This window comes from Oncorhynchus kisutch, linkage group LG10 (genome assembly GCF_002021735.2).
Source record: "Oncorhynchus kisutch isolate 150728-3 linkage group LG10, Okis_V2, whole genome shotgun sequence".
NCBI lineage: Eukaryota > Metazoa > Chordata > Actinopteri > Salmoniformes > Salmonidae > Oncorhynchus > Oncorhynchus kisutch.
Genome location: NC_034183.2, coordinates 16,235,702 through 16,258,991, shown reverse-complemented (window position 1 = coordinate 16,258,991; position 23,290 = coordinate 16,235,702). Strand labels below are relative to the sequence as shown.

The 23,290-nt window shown below is 44.6% G+C and overlaps 1 protein-coding gene across 2 annotated transcripts in view; it reads left to right on the top strand.

The window, feature by feature from the left end:
* Positions 1-23,290, top strand: part of LOC109897466 (potassium voltage-gated channel subfamily KQT member 1) — a 323,503-nt gene that overhangs the window by 182,666 nt on the left and 117,547 nt on the right. For both annotated transcript variants that reach the window (XM_031833218.1, XM_020491956.2), the window contains exons 15-16: positions 18,620-18,695; positions 20,649-20,743. In XM_031833218.1, the coding sequence (XP_031689078.1) occupies positions 18,620-18,695; positions 20,649-20,743 (171 nt within the window). The remainder of the gene's footprint in view (positions 1-18,619; positions 18,696-20,648; positions 20,744-23,290) is intronic.

The window sequence follows — 23,290 nt, the reverse complement described above, 5'->3', positions numbered from 1 at the left end:
ATGACCAGCATGGTCGTATAATAATAAGGCAGAACAGTTGAAACTGGAGCAGCAGCACGGTCAGATGGACTGGGGACAGCAAGGAGTCATCATGTCAGGTAATCCTGGGGCATGGTCCTAGGGCTCAGGTCCTCCGAGAGAGAGAAAAAAAGAGAGAATTAGAGAGAGCATATGTGGGGTGGCCAGTCCTCTTCTGGCTGTGCCGGGTGGAGATTATAACAGAACATGGCCAAGATGTTCAAATGTTCATAAATGACCAGCATGGTCGTATAATAATAAGGCAGAACAGTTGAAACTGGAGCAGCAGCACGGCCAGGTGGACTGGGGACAGCAAGGAGTCATCATGTCAGGTAATCCTGGGGCATGGTCCTAGGGCTCAGGTCCTCTGTGAGAGAGAAAGAAAGAGAGAAGGAGATAATTAGAGAACGCACACTTAGATTCACACAGGACACCGAATAGGACAGGAGAAGTACTCCAGATATAACAAACTGACCCTAGCCCCCCGACACATAAACTACTGCAGCATAAATACTGGAGGCTGAGACAGGAGGGGTCAGGAGACACTGTGGACCCATCCGAGGACACCCCCGGACAGGGCCAAACAGGAAGGATATAACCCCACCCACTTTGCCAAAGCACAGCCCCCACACCACTAGAGGGATAACTTCAACCACCAACTTACCATCCTGAGACAGGGCCGAGTATAGCCCACAAAGATCTCCGCCATGGCACAACCCAAGGGGGGGCGCCAACCCAGACAGGATGACCACATCAGTGAATCAACCCACTCAGGTGACGCACCCCTTCCAGGGACGGCATGAGAGAGCCCCAGTAAGCCAGTGACTCAGCCCCTGTAATAGGGTTAGAGGCAGATAATCCCAGTGGAAAGAGGGGAACCGGCCAGGCAGAAACAGCAAGGGCGGTTCGTTGCTCCAGAGCCTTTCCGTTCACCTTCCCGCTCCTGGGCCAGACTACACTCAATCATATGACTCACTGAAGAGATGAGTCTTCAGTAAAGACTTAACGGTTGAGACCGAGTTTGCGTCTCTGACATGGGTAGGCAGACCGTTCCATAAAAATGGAGCTCTATAGGAGAAAGCCCTGCCTCCAGCTGTTTGCTTAGAAATTCTAGGGACAATTAGGAGGCCTGCGTCTTGTGACCGTAGCGTACGTGTAGGTATGTACGGCAGGACCAAATCAGAGAGATAGGTAGGAGCAAGCCCATGTAATGCTTTGTAGGTTAGCAGTAAAACCTTGAAATCAGCCCTTGCTTTGACAGGAAGCCAGTGTAGAGAGGCTAGCACTGGAGTAATATGATCAAATTTTTTGGTTCTAGTCAGGATGCTAACAGCCGTATTTAGCACCAACTGAAGTTTATTTAGTGCTTTATCCGGGTAGCCGGAAAGTAGAGCATTGCAGTAGTCTAACCTAGAAGTGACAAAAGCATGGATTCATTTTTCTGCATCATTTTTGGACAGAAAGTTTCTGATTTTTGCAATGTTACGTAGATGGAAAAAAGCTGTCCTTGAAATGGTCTTGATATGTTCTTCAAAAGAGAGATCAGGGTCCAGAGTAACGCCGAGGTCCTTCACAGTTTTATTTGAGACGACTGTACAACCATTAAGATTCATTGTCAGATTTAACAGAAGATCTCTTTGTTTCTTGGGACCTAGAACAAGCATCTCTGTTTTGTCCGAGTTTAAAAGTAGAAAGTTTGCAGCCATCCACTTCCTTATGTCTGAAACACATGCTTCTAGCAAGGGCAATTTTGGGGCTTCACCATGTTTCATTGAAATGTACAGCTGTGTGTCATCCGCATAGCAGTGAAAGTTAACATTATGTTTTCGAATAACATCCCCAAGAGGTAAAATATATAGTGAAAACAATAGTGGTCCTAAAACGGAACCTTGAGGAACACCGAAATTTACAGTTGATTTGTCAGAGGACAAACCATTCACAGAGACAAACTGATATCTTTCCGACAGATAAGATCTAAACCAGGCCAGAACTTGTCCGTGTAGACCAATTTGGGATTCCAATCTCTCCAAAAGAATGTGGTGATCGATGGTATCAAAAGCAGCACTAAGGTCTAGGAGCACGAGGACAGATGCAGAGCCTCGGTCCGATGCCATTAAAATGTCATTTACCACCTTCACAAGTGCCGACTCAGTGCTATGATGGGGTCTAAAACCAGACTGAAGCATTTCGTATTCATTGTTTGTCTTCAGGAAGGCAGTAAGTTGCTGCGCAACAGCCTTTTCTAAAATTTTTGAGAGGAACGGAAGATTCGATATAGGCCGATAGTTTTTTATATTTTCTGGATCAAGGTTTGGCTTTTTCAAGAGAGGATTTATTACTGCCACTTTTAGTGAGTTTGGTACACATCCGGTGGATAGAGAGCCGTTTATTATGTTCAACATAGGAGGGCCAAGCACAGGAAGCAGCTCTTTCAGTAGTTTAGTTGGAATAGGGTCCAGTATGCAGCTTGAAGGTTTAGAGGCCATGATTATTTTCATCATTGTGTCAAGAGATATATTACTAAAACACTTGAGCGTCTCTCTTGATCCTAGGTCCTGGGAGAGTTGTGCAGACTCAGGACAACTGAGCTTTGAAGGAATACGCAGATTTAAAGAGGAGTCCGTAATTTGCTTTCTAATAATCATAATCTTTTCCTCAAAGAAGTTCATGAATTTATCACTGCTAAAGTGAAAGTCATCCTCTCTTGGGGAATGCTGCTTTTTAGTTAGCTTTGCGACAGTATCAAAAAGGAATTTCGGATTGTTCTTATTTTCCTCAATTAAGTTAGAAAAATAGGATGATCGAGCAGCAGTAAGGGCTCTTCGGTACTGCACGGTACTGTCTTTCCAAACTAGTCGGAAGACTTCCAGTTTGGTGTGGCGCCATTTCCGTTCCAATTTTCTGGAAGCTTGCTTCAGAGCTCGGGTATTTTCTGTGTACCAGGGAGCTAGTTTCTTATGAGAAATGTTTTTAGTTTTTAGGGGTGCAACTGCATCTAGGGTATTGCGCAAGGTTAAATTGAGTTCCTCAGTTAGGTGGTTAACTGATTTTTGTCCTCTGGCGTCCTTGGGTAGACAGAGGGAATCTGGAAGGACATCAAGGAATCTTTGTGTAGTCTGTGATTTTATAGCACGACTTTTGATGTTCCTTGGTTGGGGTCTGAGCAGATTATTTGTTGCAATTGCAAATGTAATAAAATGGTGGTCCGATAGTCCAGGATTATGAGGAAAAACATTAAGATCCACAACATTTATTCCATGGGACAAAACTACGTCCAGCGTATGACTGTGACAGTGAGTGGGTCCAGAGACATGTTGGACAAAACCCACTGAGTCGATGATGGCTCCGAAAGCCTTTTGGAGTGGGTCTGTGGACTTTTCCATGTGAATATTAAAGTCACCAAAGATTAGAATATTATCTGCTATGACTACAAGGTCTGATAGGAATTCAGGGAACTCAGTGAGGAACGCTGTATATGGCCCAGGAGGCCTGTAAACAGTAGCTATACAAAGTGATTGAGTAGGCTGCATAGATTTCATGACTAGAAGCTCAAAAGACGAAAACGTCATTTTTTTTTTGTAAATTGAAATTTGCTATCGTAAATGTTAGCAACACCTCCGCGTTTGCGGGATGCACGGGGGATATGGTCACTAGTGTAGCCAGGAGGTGAGGCCTCATTTAACACAGTAAATTCATCACACACACATCACCAGTAACTATCTACACACAGCACCAGCAACTATCTACACACATCACCAGTAAATATCTACACACATCACCAGTAACTATCTACACACAGCACCAGTAACTATCTATACACATCACCAGTAACTATCTATACACAGCACCAGTAACTACCTATACACAGCACCAGTAACTATCTATACACAGCACCAGTAACTATCTATACACAGCACCAGTAACTATCTATACACAGCACCAGTAACTATCTATACACAGCACCAGTAACTGTCTATACACAGCACCAGTAACTATCTACACACAGCACCAGTAACTGTCTATACACAGCACCAGTAACACTCTATACACAGCACCAGTAACTATCTACACACAGCACCAGTAACTGTCTATACACAGCACCAGTAACACTCTATACACAGCACCAGTAACTATCTACACACAGCACCAGTAACTGTCTATACACAGCAGCAGTAACACTCTATACACAGCACCAGTAACTATCTATACACAGCACCAGTAACACTCTATACACAGCACCAGTAACTATCTATACACAGCACCAGTAACTATCTATACACAGCACCAGTAACTGTCTATACACAGCACCAGTAACTATCTATACACAGCACCAGTAACTGTCTATACACAGCACCAGTAACTATCTATACACAGCACCAGTAACACTCTATACACAGCACCAGTAACTATCTATACACAGCACCAGTAACTATCTATACACAGCACCAGTAACTGTCTATACACAGCACCAGTAACTATCTATACACAGCACCAGTAACTGTCTATACACAGCACCAGTAACTATCTATACACAGCACCAGTAACACTCTATACACAGCACCAGTAACTATCTATACACAGCACCAGTAACTGTCTATACACAGCACCAGTAACTATCTATACACAGCACCAGTAACTGTCTATACACAGCACCAGTAACTGTCTATACACAGCACCAGTAACTGTCTATACACAGCACCAGTAACACTCTATACACAAATGTTCTTCTTTGTGATCCAAACACCTCAAACGTAGATTGGTCTGTCCATAACACGTTTTTTGAATCTTCCTCTGTCCAGTCTGTGTTCTTTTGCCCTTCTTAATCTTAAATTTTTATTGGCCAGTCTGAGATATGCCTTTTTCTTTGCAACTCTGCCTAGAAGGCCAGCATCCCAGAGTCGCTTCTTCACTGTTGACGTTGAGACTGGTGTTTTGCGGGTACTATTTAATGAAGCTGCCAGTTGAAGACTTGTGAGGCGCCTTTCTCAAACTAGACACTCTAATGTACTTGTCATTTTGCTCATTTGTGCACCGGGGCCTCCCACTCCTCTTTCTATTCTGGTTAGAACCAGTTTGCACTGTTCTGTGAAGAGAGAAGTACACAGCGTTGTACTAGATCTTCAGTTTCTTGGCAATTTCTTGCATGGAATAGCTTTCATTTCTCAGAACAAGAATAGACTGAGGAGTTTCAGAATAAAGATATTTGTTTCTGGCCATTTTGAGCCTGTAATCGAACCCACAAATGCTGATGCTCCAGATACTCAACTAGTCTAAAGAAGGCCAGTTGACTTGCTTCTGTAATCAGAACAACAGTTTTCAGTTGTGCTAACATAATTGCAAAAGGGTTTTCTAATGATCACTTGGCCTTTTCAAATTATAAACTTGGATTAGCTAACACAACGTGCCACTGGAACATAGGAGTGATGGTTGCTGATAATGGGCCTCTGTACGCCAATAGTCATTTACAACATTAACAATGTCTACACCGTATTTCTGATCAATTTCATGTTATTTTAATGGACAACAAATGTGCTTTTCTTTAAAAAAACAAGGACATTTCCAAGTGACCCCAAACCTTTGAACAGTAGTGTAAATGTTTTGTTGTTGAAATTAAGTGGAAACTACTTTGATTCATCCAGTTTGTGCCCAGTGGGTAGAGACACACGGCACCAGTTACTATACACAGCAGGCTAGAGAGAGACTAGAGACAGACTCCCAGGTCTGGCTGGGTTGGATGGGCTCATAGTAATGCTGCATGCATGCCGACATTCTCCCTGTCTCTCTGATGATTCAACAACACACCAACTAAATTTCACATGAAAGGCCGTTACTGGCTCCCTGCAAATTAAACCCCTCTCACATTTCAAGTGTTAAGTTGTGTCTTTTCTGATTTGATACAGAAAGACTGTGGGTGTCTGTTTCTCTTGCACTGAACAAAGACCCCTCCTAAAGCTGATCTTGGACCACAGGCCTGTGCTCTTGCTGAGCTCTGACCATCGTCTCTAGATTCTTCCCCTGGTGGACTCTGTCCCCAGACGTTATTACACTGTCTGCTCCTGGGAAGCACAGACAGGATATTAGACTGGCTCCAGCCAATGAATAGCAGAGAGGAAAGTTGCCATTGACAACTCTGAAGTTTCTAAAGTAACCACCTGAAAAAAGCTACCAAAAAAGCTTTATTAAGAGAGAAACTACCAAGTTTCAATGGAGGGCATGTGGCTATAATCTGTCCAGGATTTCAAAGGACCACACCAACTCATTTATCCTCAACATTGTACCCAATTGAATTGACCGCAATGGCCCTGGTTAAGAATGGTGAGTCTGTAGAGGACTGTGGCAGTGTTTAGCCTGGGTATTCACTGGAGAAAACAACCTTCCCTCTTGGCCCGGAAATCATACGGCACGGGACAATCAAAACAATATTGAAGTTTGTGTGTGGGAGATTAAAGACTTGCACTGTGTTGTCTGGCAAATTCTCTGGTCTGGCAAGAAGAGGGATGAATAAAATAAAAGTTATAAGAGGAGAGGAGAAGAAGAATGTGACTCTAGCAGCAAGTGTTGTGAGTCATCAACCAGAGAGAGAGAAACATGTGGGAAACCTGACATTGTAAAGGTTCCTTTCGCGCCAAATGTGGTTGAGCGCCCCATCTGGGACTGACCGGCTTTTAAGTTATGTAAAATATGTTATTCTTTTATCATGGTTACTTGCGGAACATGTGTGTGCATTTGCGACGAGAGGGGGAAACTGCACATGTTTTCTGTTTCCTACATGTGTTTTCTTTCCCAATTATGTTCAATCTCCAACGTCAGCGCAAAAACACATCCTCCTTACACTTGGGAAGAAGGGGGGGAAGAAAGGGAAAACAACTGCCTCAGCTTTTTGTTTGGTATTGTTCGTGGGCATTTCCTCATATAGGCCCAGGTCTGAGGCAGGAAAAAGCAGTTCCCTGCAGTCTGCTCTCATCCATATGTTTTATGGCCCCTGTCAGTGTATTGTCTGTTAAGTCCTTTTGTCCCCACACTCTAACGAAGTCTTCAGTCCGGTTTGTTGTCCCTACCCTCTAATGAAGTCTTCAGTCCGGTTTGTTGTCCCTACCCTCTAATGAAGTCTTCAGTCCGGTTTGTTGTCCCTACCCTGTAATGAAGTCTTAGTCCGGTTTGTTGTCCCTACCCTGTAATGAAGTCTTCAGACCGGTTTGTTGTCCCTACCCTCTAATGAAGTCTTCAGTCCGGTTTGTTGTCCCTACCCTGTAATGAAGTCTTCAGACCGGTTTGTTGTCCCCACACTCTAACGAAGTCTTCAGTCCGGTTTGTTGTCCCTACCCTATAACGAAGTCTTCAGTCCGGTTTGTTGTCCCTACCCTGTAATGAAGTCTTCAGACCGGTTTGTTGTCCCTAACCTATAATGAAGTCTTCAGACCATCTTCCTGTCCCTACCCTATGAGGTCCTCAGACTGGCTTGTTGGTCCTTTCCTCTAATGAAGTCTTCAGACCATTTTCCTGTCCCTACCCTGTAAGGAAGTCTTCAGACTGACTTGTTGCCCCTACCCTCTAATGAAGTCTTCAGACTGACTTGTTGTCCCTACCCTCTAATGAAGTCTTCAGTCCGGTTTGTTGTCCCTACCCTGTAATGAAGTCTTCAGACCGGTTTGTTGTCCCTACCCTCTAATGAAGTCTTCAGTCCGGTTTGTTGTCCCTACCCTGTAATGACGTCTTCAGACTGGTTTGTTGTCCCTACCCTCTAATGAAGTCTTCAGACTGACTTGTTGTCCCTACCCTCTAATGAAGTCTTCAGTCCGGTTTGTTGTCCCTACCCTGTAATGAAGTCTTCAGACCGGTTTGTTGTCCCTACCCTCTAATGAAGTCTTCAGTCCGGTTTGTTGTCCCTACCCTGTAATGACGTCTTCAGACTGGTTTGTTGTCCCTACCCTATAATGAAGTCTTCAGACTGACTTGTTGTCCCTATCCTCTAATGAAGTCTTCAGGCTGATTTGTTGTCCCTACCCTCTAATGAAGTCTTCAGACTGACTTGTTGTCCCTACCCTCTAATGAAGTCTTCAGACTGACTTGTTGTCCCTACCCTATAATGAAGTCTTCAGACTGACTTGTTGTCCCTACCCTCTAATGAAGTCTTCAGACTGACTGGTTGTCCTTACCCTGTAAGGAAGTCTTCAGACTGACTGGTTGTCCCTACCCTCTAATGAAGTCTTCAGACTGACTTGTTGTCCCTACCCTATAATGAAGTCTTCAGACTGACTGGTTGTCCCTACCCTCTAATGAAGTCTTCAGACTGACTGGTTGTCCTTACCCTGTAAGGAAGTCTTCAGACTGACTGGTTGTCCCTACCCTATAATGAAGTCTTCAGACTGACTTGTTGTCCCTACCCTGTAATGAAGTCTTCAGACTGACTGGTTGTCCCTACCCTGTAATGAAGTCTTCAAATCGTCTGGTTGACCTCACAAAAGGGGAGTGTGTGCTTCTTCACAGAACACCAGCTAGCCAGATATAGGGCCAGGATGCAGCAGTCACAACAAGAATTCTCTCCGCATACATCCCCCCATACACAGTGGCAGATTTACCATTAGGCAACTCAGGCAATTGCCTGGGGCCTCACATCACTAGGGGCCTTGGGAACTTGGCATAAATTTGTTTAATAATACCTAATTTCTATGTTTTCTTGCCTTTTTCTTCTGCTCCAGGCCCTACTCCAGTGTGCGATATTTAGCGGTTGTGACCGTCTCTGGTTTTGACAAATAGAGCCGTTTCAGTTTTCTTTCTCCCTACTTGGTAGTAGCTTTTGAACGGTTGGGTCTATTAGACTAAGACTTTCAGGAACACTTGTGTGTCTTCTATTTCCCTCTACGACGCTCACAAGCCGCAGGACACGTTAGAAAAGACTGTGACGGAACCGCAATTGAAAACAATGCAGATCTTTTTTTCAACACACACAATTATTAAATGATGATATTTCCTGGTGTTTTCCCAAACTTTCCACTACTTTCTGATGCATTTCACTCCCTTTGTGATGCAAATTAAACATTTTCTTATTAGCCATATGAACATGGTTGGAGTTTGTATCTGTGCTAGAATGGTTGAGAAAGCCATAAAAAATATGTATACAGTTGAAGTCGGAAGTTTACATACACCTTAGCCAAATACATTTAAACTCTGTTTTTCACAATTGTTGACATTTAATCCAAGTAAAACTCCCTGTCTTAGGTCAGTTAGGATCACCACTTTATTTTAAGAATGTGAAATGTCAGAATAATAGTAGAGATATTAATTTATTTGAGCTTTTATTTCTTCGGCTTGCAAGCCCCCCCCTTTTTCCTCCAAACATAACGATGGTCATTATGGCTAAACAGTTCTATTTTTGTTTCATCAGACCAGAGGACATTTCTCCAAAAAGTACGATCTTTGTCCCCATGTGCAGTTGCAAACCGTAGCCTGGCTTTTTTATGCCGGTTCTGGAGCAGTGGCTTCTTCCTTGCTGAGTGCTCAGAGGCCTTTCAGGTTATGTCGATATAGGACTTGTTTTAGTGTGGATATAGATACTTTTATACCTGTTTCCTCCAGCATCTTCACAAGGTCCTTTTCTGTTGTCCTGGGATTGATTTGCACTTTTCGCACCAAAGTATGTTCATCTCTAGGAGACAGAATGCGTCTCCTTCCTGAGCGGTATGACGGCTGCGTGATTTCTTTTGATTTTCCCATGATGTCAACCAAAGAGGTACTGAGTTTGAAGGTAGGCCTTGAAATACATCCACAGGTACACCTCCAGTTGACTCAAATGATGTCAAGAACCATCATGTGCTATGATGAAACCGGCTCTCATGAGGACCGCCACAGGAAAGGAAGACCCAGAGTTATTAGAGTTACCAGCCCCCAAATAAATGGTTAATGGAGTTCAAGTAACAGACACATCTCAACATCAACTGTTCAGAGGAGACTGCGTGAATCAGGCCTTCATGGTCGAATTGCTGCAAAGAAAACCGCTAGTAAAGGACATCATTAAGAAGAAGAGGACCAATAAACACGAGCAATGGACATTCGATCCGTGGAAATCTGTCCTTTGGTCTGATGAGTCCAAATTGGAGATTTTTGGTTCCAACCGCAGTGTCTTTGTGAGACGCAGAGTAGGCAAACGGATGATCTCTTCATGTGTAGTTCCCACCGTGAAGCATGGGGAGGAAGCATGAGGAGATGTGATGATGTAGGGGTGCTTTACTGGTGACACTGTCTGTGATTCATTTAGAATTCAGGGCACACTTAACCAGCAAGGCTACCGCAGCATTCTGCAGCCATCCCATCTGGTTTGAACTTAGTGGGACTATCATTTGTTTTTCAACAGGACAATGATCCAATACACCTCCGGGCTGTGTTTGGGCTATTTGACCAAGAAGGAGAGTAATGCTGCATCAGATGACCTGGCCTCCACAATCACCCGACCTCAACCCAATTAAGATGGTTTGTGATGAGTTAGACCGCCGTGTGAAGGTAAAGCAGCCAACAAGTGCTCAGCATAGGTGGGAACTCCTTCAAGACTGTTGGAAAAGCATTCCAAGTGAAGCTGGTTGAGAGAATGCCAAGAGTGTACACAGCTGTCATCAAGGCAAACGGTTGCTATTTTTTCATTTGTTATACACCTTTTTGGTTATTACATGATTCCATATGTGTTATTTCATAGTTTTGATGTCTTCACTATTATACTTTGGGGAAAATAGTACAAATTTAAAAATGTAAAATAAAAACTTTTGACTGGTACTGTATATATTTTAGTCAGATAAACACTCCAAACAGCCTACCCGACCACACGGAGGCGTCCGACATTCCAATAATAAAACTTGGGAATGCAAAAATGCAATTTCAGAATGTGGGGGGGAACATGCTTCCCCCGTCCCCAGTGAAGGTTGCTCCAGCATCCCGGATTCGCCTCTTCACTGTTGATGTTGAGACTGGTGTTTTGTGGGTACTATTTAATGAAGCTGCCAGTTGAGGACTTGTGATTCATCTGTTTCTCAAACTAGACACTCTAATGTACTTGTCCTCTTACTCAGTTGTGCACCGTGGCCTCCCACTCCTCTTTCTATTCGGGTTAGAACCGGTTTGCGCTGTTCTGTGAAGGGAGTAGTACACAGCGTTGTACAAGATCTTCAGTTTCTTGGCAATTTCTTGCATGGAATAGCCTTAATTTCTCAGAACAAGAATAGGCTGACAAGTTTCAGAAGAAAGTTATTTGTTTCTGGCCATTTTGAGCCTGTAATCGAACCCACAAATGCTGATGCTCCAGATACTCAACTAGTCTAAAGAAGGTCAGTTTTATTGCTTCTGTAATCATGACAACCGTTTTCAGCTGTGCTAACATAATTGCAAAAGGGTTTTCTAATGATCAATTAGCCTTTTCAAATTATAAACCTGGATTAGCTAACACAACGTGCCATTGGAACACAGGAGTGATGGTTGCTGATAATGCGAAGATCTCCCCCATGGCACAAACCCGAGGGGGAGGATCACGTCAGTGACTCAACCCACTCAAGTGACGCCCCCCTCCTAGGGACGTCATGGAAGAGTACTAGTAAGCGACTCAGCCCCAACAACAACACGTAACCCCCGTAATAAGGTCAGGGGCAAAAGAATCCTAGTGGAGAGAGGGGAACCGACCAGGCAGAGACAGCAAGGGTGGTTCGTCGCTCCAGTGCCTTTCCGTTCACCTTCACACCCCTGGGCCAGACTACACTCAATCATAGGACCTACTGAAGAAATGAGTCTTCAATAAAGACTAAAAGTTCAAGACAGTGTCTGCGTCTCTCACATGGATAGGCAGACCATTCTATAAAAATTTAGCTCTATAGGAGAAAGCCCTGCCTCCAGCTGTTAGCTTATAAATTCTAGGGACAATAATGAGGCCTGCATCTTGCGACCGTAGCGTACGTGCAGGTATGTACAGCAGGACCAAATCGGAGAGATAGGTAGAAGCAAGCCCATGTAATGCTTTGTAGGTTTAGCAGTTAAACCTTGAACTCAGCCCTAGCCTTAACATGAAGCCAGGGTAGAGAGGCTAGCACTGGAGTAATATGATAGATTTTTTTTATTCTTGTCAAGATTCTAGCAGCCGTGTTTGGCGCTAACTGAAGTTTATTTAGTACTTTATCCGGGTAGCCGGAAAGTAGAGCATTGCAGTAGTCTAATCTAGAAGTGACAAAAGAATGGATTAGCTTTTCTGCATCATTTTTGGACCAAAAGTTTAAGATTTTTGCAATCGAAAAATCATAGAAAAATTATAGAAAAATTCTGTCCTTGAAATATTCTTGATATGTTGTCAAAAGAGAGATCAGGATCCAGAGTAATGCCGAGGTCCTTCACTGTTTTATTTGAGATTAAGATTAATTGTCAGATCCAACAGAAGATCTCATTGTTTCTTGGCACCTACATTAGAACTGAATTTCTGTTTTGTCCGAGTTTAAAAGTGCCGCCATCCACTTCCTTATGTCTGAAACACAGGCTTTCAGAAAGGGCAATTTTTCAGGCTTCACCATGTTTCATGCAAATGTACAGCTGTGTATCGTCCGCATAGCAGTGAAAATTAACATTATGTTTCCAATTGACATAACCAAGAGGTCAAATATATAGTGAAAACAATAGTGGTCCTAAAACTCAACCTTGAGGAACACCGAAACTTACAATTGATTTGTCGAAAAACAAACCATCCATAGAGACAAACTGATATCTTTCCGACAGATAAGATCTAAAACAGGCCAGAACTTGTCCGTGTAGACCAATTAGGGTTTCCAATCTCTCCAAAAGAATGTGGTGATCGATGGTGTCAAAAGCAGCACTAAGGTCTCGGAGGACAGTTGTAGAGCCTTGGTGTGACACCATTAAAAGGTCATTTACCACCTTCACGAGTGCAGTCTCGGTGCTATGATAAAACCAGTCTAAAGCTTTCATATACCTTGTTTGTCTTCAGGAAGACACGTGAGTTGTTGCGCAACAGCTTTTTCCCCAAAAAATTGAGAGGAAAAGGAGATTTGATATAGGCCAATAGTTTTTTTTACATTTTCTGGGTCAAGGTTTGGCTTTTTCAAGAGAGGCTTTATTACTGCCACTTTTAGTGAGTTTGGTACACATCTGGTGGATAGGGAGCCGTTTATTATGTTCAACATAGGAGGGCAAAGCACAGGAAGAAGGCTCTTTCAAGTAATTTAGTTGGAATAGGGTCCAGTATGCAGCTTGAAGGTTTAGAGGCCATTACTATTTTTATGAATGTGTCAAGAGATATAGAATTGAACAACTTGAGTGTTTACATTGATCCTAGGTCCTGGCAGTGTTGTGCAGACTCAGGACAACTGAGTTTTGGAGAAATACACAGATTCAAGGAGGAGTCCGTCATTTGCTTTCTAATGATCATGATGTTTTCATCAAAGAAGTTCATGAATTCATCACTGCTGAAGTGAAAGCCATCCTCTCTTGGGAAGGCTGCTTTTTAGTTAGCTTTGCGACAGTATAAAAAAAAAAGTTGGATTGTTCCAGGTTGGACTCCCCTTTGCCTCCATAATTCTTGAGGCATGGATTCTACAAGGTGTGGCATTCAAACGTTGCTAGGAAAACATTCCACACACCATTACACTCCGCCACTAGCCTGTACCATTGACACCAGGCAGGATGGGGCCATGGCAGTGGCTGTGGCAGTAGCACAACATGGTAGCAGCACAAGGCCAAAGACCCTCAGAGACACCAATACTCCTTAGCCGACCCACAAGAATGGAATGGTCTACCATATCAAAACCTTTGGCGAAGTCAATAAAAATAGTAGCACAACATTGCTTATAATCAAGGGCAATGGTGACATAATTTAGGACCTTTAAGGTTGCAGTGACACACCATAACCTGAATGGATATCAGATTGCATACCAGCGAGAATACTATAGACATCAAGAAAGCCAGTCAGTTTATTATTGACGAGTTTTTCCAACACTTTTGATGAACAGGGCAAGATGGAAATTGGCCTATAATATTCAGGATCAGCTTGATCTCCCCCTTTAAATAAAGGAGGTGCCGTGGCTGCCTTCCAAGCACCGGGAACCTCCCCAGAGAGGAGAGACAGGCTATAAAGGTCAGAGATAGGCTTGGTGATGATAGAGGCAGCCACCTTAAAGAAGAAAGGATTTTAACCATCTGACCCAGATGGCTTTTGGGGGTCAAGATTAAGGAGCTCCTTTAGCACCTCCACTCAGTGACCTTCTGCAGGGAGAAACTGTGTAGCAGGACAGGGGAAAAGAGGGTGAAGCATAGGGGCTAGTCACATTAGAAGGGCTGGGAGATGAGGAAATGTGGGACGGGCAAGGAGGCACAGCTGAGTCAAATAGGAATCCTGATTTAATGAGCCAGCTCTGAGCAGCTCTTCATTCAGTAGCTATGATTGTGTTAAATAAACATGAGTGGGGAGGGGGACTGAGACTGGCCTCTGCCTGGGGCCTCCAAATCACTAAGTCCGCCCCTGCCAATACACCCCTCCAACCCCTTCCTTTCCCCCTACAAAGGGCTGCTGCCTGCTGCCTTCAGAATGGAGTGATTAGTTTGCTGTGGAGTACTTCAGAGGAGAAGACCTTATCTCTCACCACAGTCACACTCAGAGCCCGGAAAAGAGTGCCACACCACACACACACACTCACTCGCTCACTCACTCACTCACTCACTCACTCACTCACACACACATACGCATTTTCTCTCTCTAGCGCTGTAGTTATGGGAGGATGTTTTTGGGATTTGGGACCGCATTCTTTTAAACCCCAGACTTTGTGACTCTACAGACTGTGTTGTGCCGTTATCTCTGGATGGATGCAACTCCGTCCTCTGTCTCTCGTTTGTTCCTGTGCCCATCACTCATATCTGTGGTATTTTACGATGTGTGTCCCCTCTCCGAATTCTTTAAGAATGTTGTCGATTGTTCAAGAACCCGGTGGCATTGCTCAGCTTTAATCCGGCATCTCTCAAGAAACACTCCTAACGGCATCCTGCGTCTTACCGACCCCTTTCATGTGAAAGATACGGCCGAAGGCGAAGGGTCACACGGTTTAAAAACGCATGAAGTAAAAGCAGATATTTCAGTTCTCGTTCTGAAGATAGAAAAAAAACATCCACATTCAATTGATTTCTTTCTCTTTGATCTGTCAGCAAAGCTAGTGTCATAGAGAAGCAACAGACAGAGATACCCGGCTGGAAATAACATGAACATGGGTTTGCACTGAATGAGCATTACTCACAGTCACGCTACAGTTCTCACACAGTACCTACAGTACAGAGACAACATAGTACGAGAATATAATAACAGTCCAGAAATATGAACCCACCACATGAATGGTAAACTGTAAAAGGAAAGGGCACATTCTATACATGGACCAAAATAATCAGACAGGTTTTAGAATAGACACCAAGGGCCTATTTGCAGATTTAGCTAGCAGGTCCCCACCTCCTCTACTGCCCTGTAGTCGTCCCCTAGCCATATGACCCCCATGAACCCTGTAAGTGGTCAGCAGTAGAACCGCACATAAACACCCGCCCAAGTATTTCCCTTTCATCCCAACCATCACATTTGGCTCACAACAACATATTTTTGTTTTTAAACCAATTCTGTGTGCATCTTGTAATGCTTTTCAGCTTAAACAGGGAAACCAAGCGAACACCAACACATCGTGCAAAACCCTTGATGGGTTTTGATGTGATGGAAGATGTGTGTCTGTGCCTGTATAGCTAATATTCAGTGTGTGCTGTTATGGTGTTTAGTTTAGTGGCGGTGGTTGTTGACACAGATGAGGCGAGTTGAGCGAGTGTGTGTGTGTGTTTGTGTGTGTGTGTGTGTGTGACTCAGATTACACAAGCTGTGTTTTGTTCTCCCCAGACTCACAGAGGGACACTAATTCACAGTTTTTATTAATATGGTGAAATTCACAGAGGAACACTGTTTATTACAAGTGCATCAGAGTTCAACAGCCATGAGTATGATAAACCTGTTTAGTTCCACAGGGTGGATCGTGTGTGTGTGTGTGTGTGTGTGTGTGTGTGTGTGTGTGTGTGTGTGTGTGTGTGTGTGTGTGTGTGTGTGTGTGTGTGTGTGTGTGTGTGTGTGTGTGTGTGTGTGTGTGTGTGTGTGTGTGTGTGTGTGTGTTTGTGCGTGTGGTAGGGAGGGAGGGAGGGGGACTCTCCTAGCCCTCAGGGCCACATGTGTTTTGCCATTGCATGGTAGGAATGTAGTAGGTCTACAAGCCAATTAGAATGGCTCGAAGCATGCAAGTACAAATGTTCTGTTTTCAGAGCAGAAAACAAGTCGGGTTGCATTGATAAGGAATACAACTGAGATGGGGAAACATCTGCAGGCTTAACCCCTTGTGGGCCGGAACAAATGACATCAAATTGATTTGTCATACACTGAGGTGTTTATTTGACTTTAAAAAAGTTAAGGCAACAATTTACACACAATATTATTGAGTAGATGTAACTTCCAGGGTAAGACATATAATTATCTTTCTCCAAACATGTATACAACATTGTGTAAAGAATCAAAGTCTGCAAATGTTGAATTACCCACAAACCTCTAAAAACAGAGCCAGGTGGCAAGTTGTTCCAAGAACTTATTAAAATATTATACAAATTTAGTAAATTAAATAAAACATTCCTCTCTGATTATCCTCATAAAATATACATTTTTAAGCAACATATTGATTTGTATTTATTTCTAACTTTTTTGGTAAAATGTAATAAAAAAATCATAAACATATACAGTGGGGCAAAAAAGTATTTAGTCAGCCATCAATTGTGCAAGTTCTTCCACTTAAAAAGATGAGAGAGGCCTGTAATTTTCATCATAGGTACACTTCAACTATGACAGACATAATTAGGAAAAAAAATACAGAAAATCACATTTTAATGAATTTAATGAAGGTTTTCATGGTATTTTGGTCCATTCCTCCATGCAGATCTCCTCTAGAGCAGTGATGTTTTGGGACTGTTGCTGGGCAACACAGACTTTCAACTCCCTCCAAAGATTTTCTATGGGGTTGAGATCTGGAGACTGGCTAGGCCACTCCAGGACCTTGAAATGCTTCTTACGAAGCCACTCCTTCGTTGCCCGGGCGGTGTGTTTGGGATCATTGTCATGCTGAAAGACCCAGCCACGTTTCATCTTCAATGCCCTTGCTGATGGAAGGAGGTTTTCACTCAAAATCTCATGATACATGGCCCCATTCATTCTTTCCTTTACACGGATCAGTCGTCCTGGTCCCTTTGCAGAAAAACAGCCCCAAAGCTTGATTTTTCCACCCCCATGCTTCACAGTAGGTATGGTGTTCTTTGGATGCAACTCAGCATTCTTTGTCCTCCAAACACGACGAGTTGAGTTTTTACCAAAAAGTTATATTTTGGTTTCATCTGACCATATGACGTTCTCCCAATCTTCTTCTGGATCATCCAAATGCTCTCTAGCAAACTTCAGACGGGCCTGGACATGTACTGGCTTAAGCAGGGGGACACGTCTGGCACTGGGGCGGCAGCGTAGCCTAGTGGTTAGAGCGTTGGACTAGTAACCGGAAGGTTGCGAGTTCAAACCCCCGAGCTGACAAGGTACAAAAAAATCTGTCGTTCTGCCCCTGAACAGGCAGTTAACCCACTGTTCCCAGGCCGTCATTGAAAATAAGAATGTGTTCTTAACTGACTTGCCTGGTTAAATAAAGAAAAAAAAAAAAAAAACTGCAGGATTAAAGTGTGTTACTGATGGTAGGCTTTGTTACTTTGGTCCCAGCTCTCTGCAGATCATTCACTGGGTCCACCCGTGTGGTTCTGGGATTTTTGCTCACCGTTCTTGTGATCCTTTTGACCCCACGGGGTGAGATCTTGGGTGAGGCCCCAGATCGAGGGAGATTATCAGTGGTCTTGTATGTCTTCCATTTCCTAATAATTGCTCCCACAGTTGATTTCTTCAAACCAAGCTGCTTACCTATTGCAGATTCAGTCTTCCCAGCCTGGTGCAGGTCTACAATTTTGTTTCTGGTGTCCTTTGACAGCTCTTTGGTCTTGGCCATAGTGGAGTTTGGAGTGTGACTGTTTGAGGTTGTGGACAGGTGTCATTTATACTGATAACAAGTTCAAACAGGTGCCATTAATACAGGTAACGAGTGGAGGACAGAGGAGCCTCTTAAAGAAGAAGTTACAGGTCTGTGAGAGCCAGAAATCTTGCTTGTTTTTAGGTGACCAAATACTTATTTTCCACCATAATTTGGAAATAAATTCATAAAAAATCCTACAATGTGATTTTCTGGATTTTGTTTTCGCATTTTGTCTGTCATAGTTGAAGTGTACCTATGATGAAAATTACAGGCCTCTCTCATCGTTTTAAGTGGGAGAACATGCACAATTGGTGGCTGACTAAATACTTTTTTGCCCCACTATATATGTTTATGATTTTTTTTTTCAATTTGATTTCTCCACACAATCTACAGTGTATGCACAGGATACGGCGTGTTGAACAAAGTACAATAAAATGCTTACTTACCAGGTCTCCTCTCTGCAGTGGAACCAATTGAACTTTGTTTGTCTGTCTGTCTTTCAGGTTGTCTCACGCCCAAAAATCTGCAATCAAAGTACTCCGGAGAATGAAGTACTTTGTGGCCAGACAGAAATTTCAGGTAAAATACAGGGTGGAGGAGGGGAGTGGAGGAGAAGGGTAGGAGGAGGAGAGTGAAGGGATGGAAGAGGAGACTGTGGGAGGAGGGGAGGAGGAGAGTGGAGGGATGGAAGAGGGGACTGTGGGAGGAGGGGAGGAGGCGAGTGGGGGGATGGAAGAGGGGACTGTGGGAGGAGGGGAGGAGGAGAGTGGGGGGATGGAAGAGGGGACTGTGGGAGGAGGGGAGGAGGAGAGTGGAGGGATGGAAGAGGGGACTGTGGGAGGAGGGGAGGAGGAGAGTGGAGGTTTGGAAGAGGGGACTGTGGGAGGAGGGGAGGAGGTGAGTGGGGGGATGGAAGAGGGGACTGTGGGAGGAGGGGAGGAGGAGAGTGGGGGGATGGAAGAGGGGACTGTGGGAGGATGGGAGGAGGAGAGTGGGGGTTGGAAGAGGGGACTGGGTGAGGAGGGGAGGGGAGGAGGCAGAGAGTGGGGGTTGGAAGAGGAAACGGGAGGAGGGGAGGAGGTGGAGAGTGGGGGATGGAAGAGGGGACTGGGGGAGGAGGTTAGGAGGAGGAGAGTGGGGGGTGGAAGAGGGGACTGGGGAGGAGGAGAATGGGGGGATGGAAGAGGAGACTGGGGGAGGGGGCGGAGAGTGGGAGGGTGGAAGAGGGGACTGTGGGAGGAGGGGAGGAGGCGGAGAGTGGGGGGTGGAAGAGGAGACTGTGGGAGGAGGGGAGGAGGCGGGGAGTGGGAGGGTGGAAGAGGGGACTGTGCGAGGAGGGGAGGAGGAGAGTGGGGGGTGGAGGAGAGTGGGGGTTGGAAGAGGGGTCTGGGAGAGGAGGGGAGGAGGAGAGTGGGGGGATGGAAGAGGAGACTGGGGGAGGAGGCGGAGAGTGGGAGGGTGGAAGAGGGGACTGTGGGAGGAGGGGAGGAGGCGGAGAGTGGGGGGTGGAAGAGGAGACTGTGGGAGGAGGGGAGGAGGCGGAGAGTGGGAGGGTGGAAGAGGGGACTGTGCGAGGAGGGGAGGAGGCGGAGAGTGGGGGGTGGAAGAGGGGACTGGGAGAGGAGGGGAGGAGGAGAGTGGGGGGGGTGGAAGAGGGGACTGGGAGAGGAAGAGAGGAGGAGAGTGGGGGGGTGGAAGAGGGGAGGTGGAGAGTGGGGGAGAAGGGGTGGAGGAGGGAGTGGAAGTAGGGAGAATAAAGAGAATAGGCTCTGGAGAGTGTTGTGGTTACTCAGGAAGGGGAGTGGTAGCCCAAGGGCATGTTGTGCAGCTGCAGAAATGGTGTGTGTGTGTGTTTGTGTGCGCGTGCGTGCATGCATGTGCATGTGTTTTATGTAGGCATGCGTATGTGTAGGCGTAGGCGTGCGTGCATGCGCAGGTACGCAGCGCGTGCGTTAACAATGTACGTGTGTATGTTTGAGACTGCAACTTGCACCTGCACATCTGTTTCTGTCCTGTCGTCAGTTCAGCCTCAGTATCATGGGAACCCTGTTCATCTCAGGCTCTGTGGCTAGAGTCTCTCACTGCACAGCTGCAGAAGACTAAGCACCTACCACAGAATGACCTCGCATGGCCTTTAGTCATCAACAAGTCTATTTATGATCTGACTGTGGTTGTAGTCTCCAACCGTCTCCAACAAACCCAGGCCATTGCTTCAGTCTTCACGTTCAACCACCTTCTCATTACTTAATTATTTGTAGGTGATTAGCTTCTCTGTAAAAACTAAACTAGGGCCGTCACAGGGCCATCACAGGGACGATGCAGCCTTAGTCAGAAGATAGCATCATCCTCACGCAAAACAACAAGTGAAAGCCCCACTGAACGAGCACTCTTCCCTTGGCTTCCTCATCGTCAATGTACACTGCAATAACAAAGCACTGTGTTGGCCTAGGGGTTTCCCTAGGGATTTCCATGGGTGACAATGTGCTGTGTGTGTTGCGCATGTTACTACAATACAATATTCATACTCCACAGCAAGCGAGGAAACCGTACGACGTGAGGGACGTGATGGAGCAGTACAACCAGGGACACCTCACCATGATGGTCCGCATTAAGGAGCTACAGAGGAGGTGGGCCACTGACTCACTCTCTTCTTTTTATTTACTCTCTCTCTCTCTCTCTCTCTCTCTCTCTCTCTCTCTCTGAAAGTTGGGAAGCAAGTTCAGGGAGTGAATACATTTAATTAATAAATGAACAAAACAAGAAACACGAACAGCGCACCGACATGAAACAGCAACATTGTTACAGAATGACGACTCAACAAAGGGAAGCATCAGGGAGTGTTTGTGTGTGTTGGGTGTGATGTCGGGTCCAGGTGTTGGAGCCGGAGCAACCTGGCAAGCCTCAGCTGTGAACAGGTTCCTGGGCCACGACCGAGGCAACCGGGCGGTCTTAGCTGGCTCATCAGGCTCTCACGCCTCAGCCGGTTCAGTTCGTCAGGTTTCTGCGCCTCAGCGGAGGCGACCGGTCCGCTCTGGATCCCCGAGATCATCGCTTTGGTTGACATCCTGTGGCTGGAGACGAACGCGCTAGGGAGAGGGTACTGTCACATATGCTCTCTCTCCGACGCTCTAGGTCGTCATGCTCCCACGCCTCAGCTGGATCGACAGGTTCCCGCACCTTAGCAGAGGTGACATGTCCGCTCCTGATCCCTGGGATCATCATATTGGTCGGCGTCCTGCGGCAGGAGCCGCGCATTGGGGAAGGGGGACTGTCACGTGTGCTCACCCTCCCCCTCTAGGTCACCAGTCTGCTTGTTAGGGTGCACTCCTGTCACTAGAGTTACGCGCACACCTGGACTCCATCACCTCCTTGATTACCTGCCCTTTATATGTCCCTCCCTTTGGTTTCTTCCCCAGTTGTCATTGTCCTTAGGTTTCTTCCCCAGTTGTCATTGTCCTTAGGTTTCTTCCCCAGTTGTCATTGTCCTTTGGTTTCTTCCCCAGTTGTCATTGTCCTTAGGTTTCTTCCCCAGTTATCATTGTCCTTAGGTTTCTTCCCCAGTTATCATTGTCCTTTGGTTTCTTCCCCAGTTGTCGTTATGCTGTTTGTGTTTCGTGTTTTGTTAATTTATTAATGAAATGTATTCACTCCCTGAAAAAAAAAGAAGCATTACACTCTCTCAAGTTGGTAGTGTCACATGCACAAGTACAGTGAAATGCTTAACTTGCCAGCTCCACCCATCAGTGCCCTTTTGGGATTCCAACCTCACCTGCACACTGTTTTTACAAGTTTTTTGAATCTGTACTGTCTTTCACTTCTTTTCTTTGTTGTGAATAAATAAAACCTAAAACCCAACAGTGTAGTAATCAATATCAAAATAGTATAACTAATATAAAATATATGGATATAATAAAGAAAACAGTAAATACAGGGTCAGTACCAATACCAAATGTACAATGTGCTGCATACTGGAGTAGTTTGAGGTAGATGTGTACAGTACATGTAGGAGGGGGATTAGGAGAAAGTGACTGGTTGCAGGAGAAATGATAATAACAGTAAACAAAGTGTCAGTGTAGGCGTGATACGCAGGAATATATACATACTTCTTGTTATAGAGTGGATACAGAGCCTTCAGAAAGTATTCACACCCCTTGACTTTTTCCACATGTTCTTGTCTTACAGCCTGAATTTTAAATGGATTAAATTGAGATGTTGTGTTACTGACCTACACACAATAACCCATAATGTCAAAACGGAATTAGGTTTTTAGAAATGTTTACAAATAAATAAAAAATGAATAGCTGAACATTTTGTCAATAATTATTCAACCCATTTGTTATGGCAAGCCTACATAAATTCAGGAGTAGACATTTGCTTAACAAGTCACATAAGTTGCATGAACTCACTCTGTGTGCAATAATAGCATTTAAAATGATTTTTGAATGACTACCTCCTCTATGTACCCCACATATACAATGATCTGTAAGGTCCCTCAGTCGAGCAGTGAATTTCAAACAAAGATTCAACCACAAAGACCAGGGAGATTTTCCAATGCCTCACATATAAAGGCACCTATTGGTAGATGGGTAAAAAAAAGACATTGAATATCCCTTTGAGCATAGTGAAGTTATTAGTTGCACTTTGGATGGTGTATCAACACACCCAGTCACTACAAATATAAAGGCATCCTTCCTAACTCAGTTGCCGGAGAGGAAGGAAACCACTCAGGGATTTCACCATTAGGCCAATGGCGACTTTAAAACAGTTGAAGAGTTGAATGGCTGTGATAGGAGAAAAGTGAGAGACATACCCAAATGTGATTCTAACGTGTATGTAAATAATCATACAGTGGAAGTCAGAAGTTTACATACACCTTAGCCAAATACATTTAAACGCAGGTTTTCACAATTCCTGACATTTAATCAGAGTAAAAACTCACTGTCTTAGTTCAGTTAGTATCACCACTTTATTTTAAGAATTTGAAATGTCAGAATAATAGTAGAGAGAATTATTTATTTCAGCTTTTATTTCTTTCATCACATTCCCAGTGGGTCAGAAGTTTACATACACTCAATTAGTATTTGGTAGCATTGCCTTTATATTGTTTAACTTGGGTCAACCGTTTCGGGTAGCCTTCTACAAGCTTCCCACAATAAGTTTGGTGAATTTTGGCC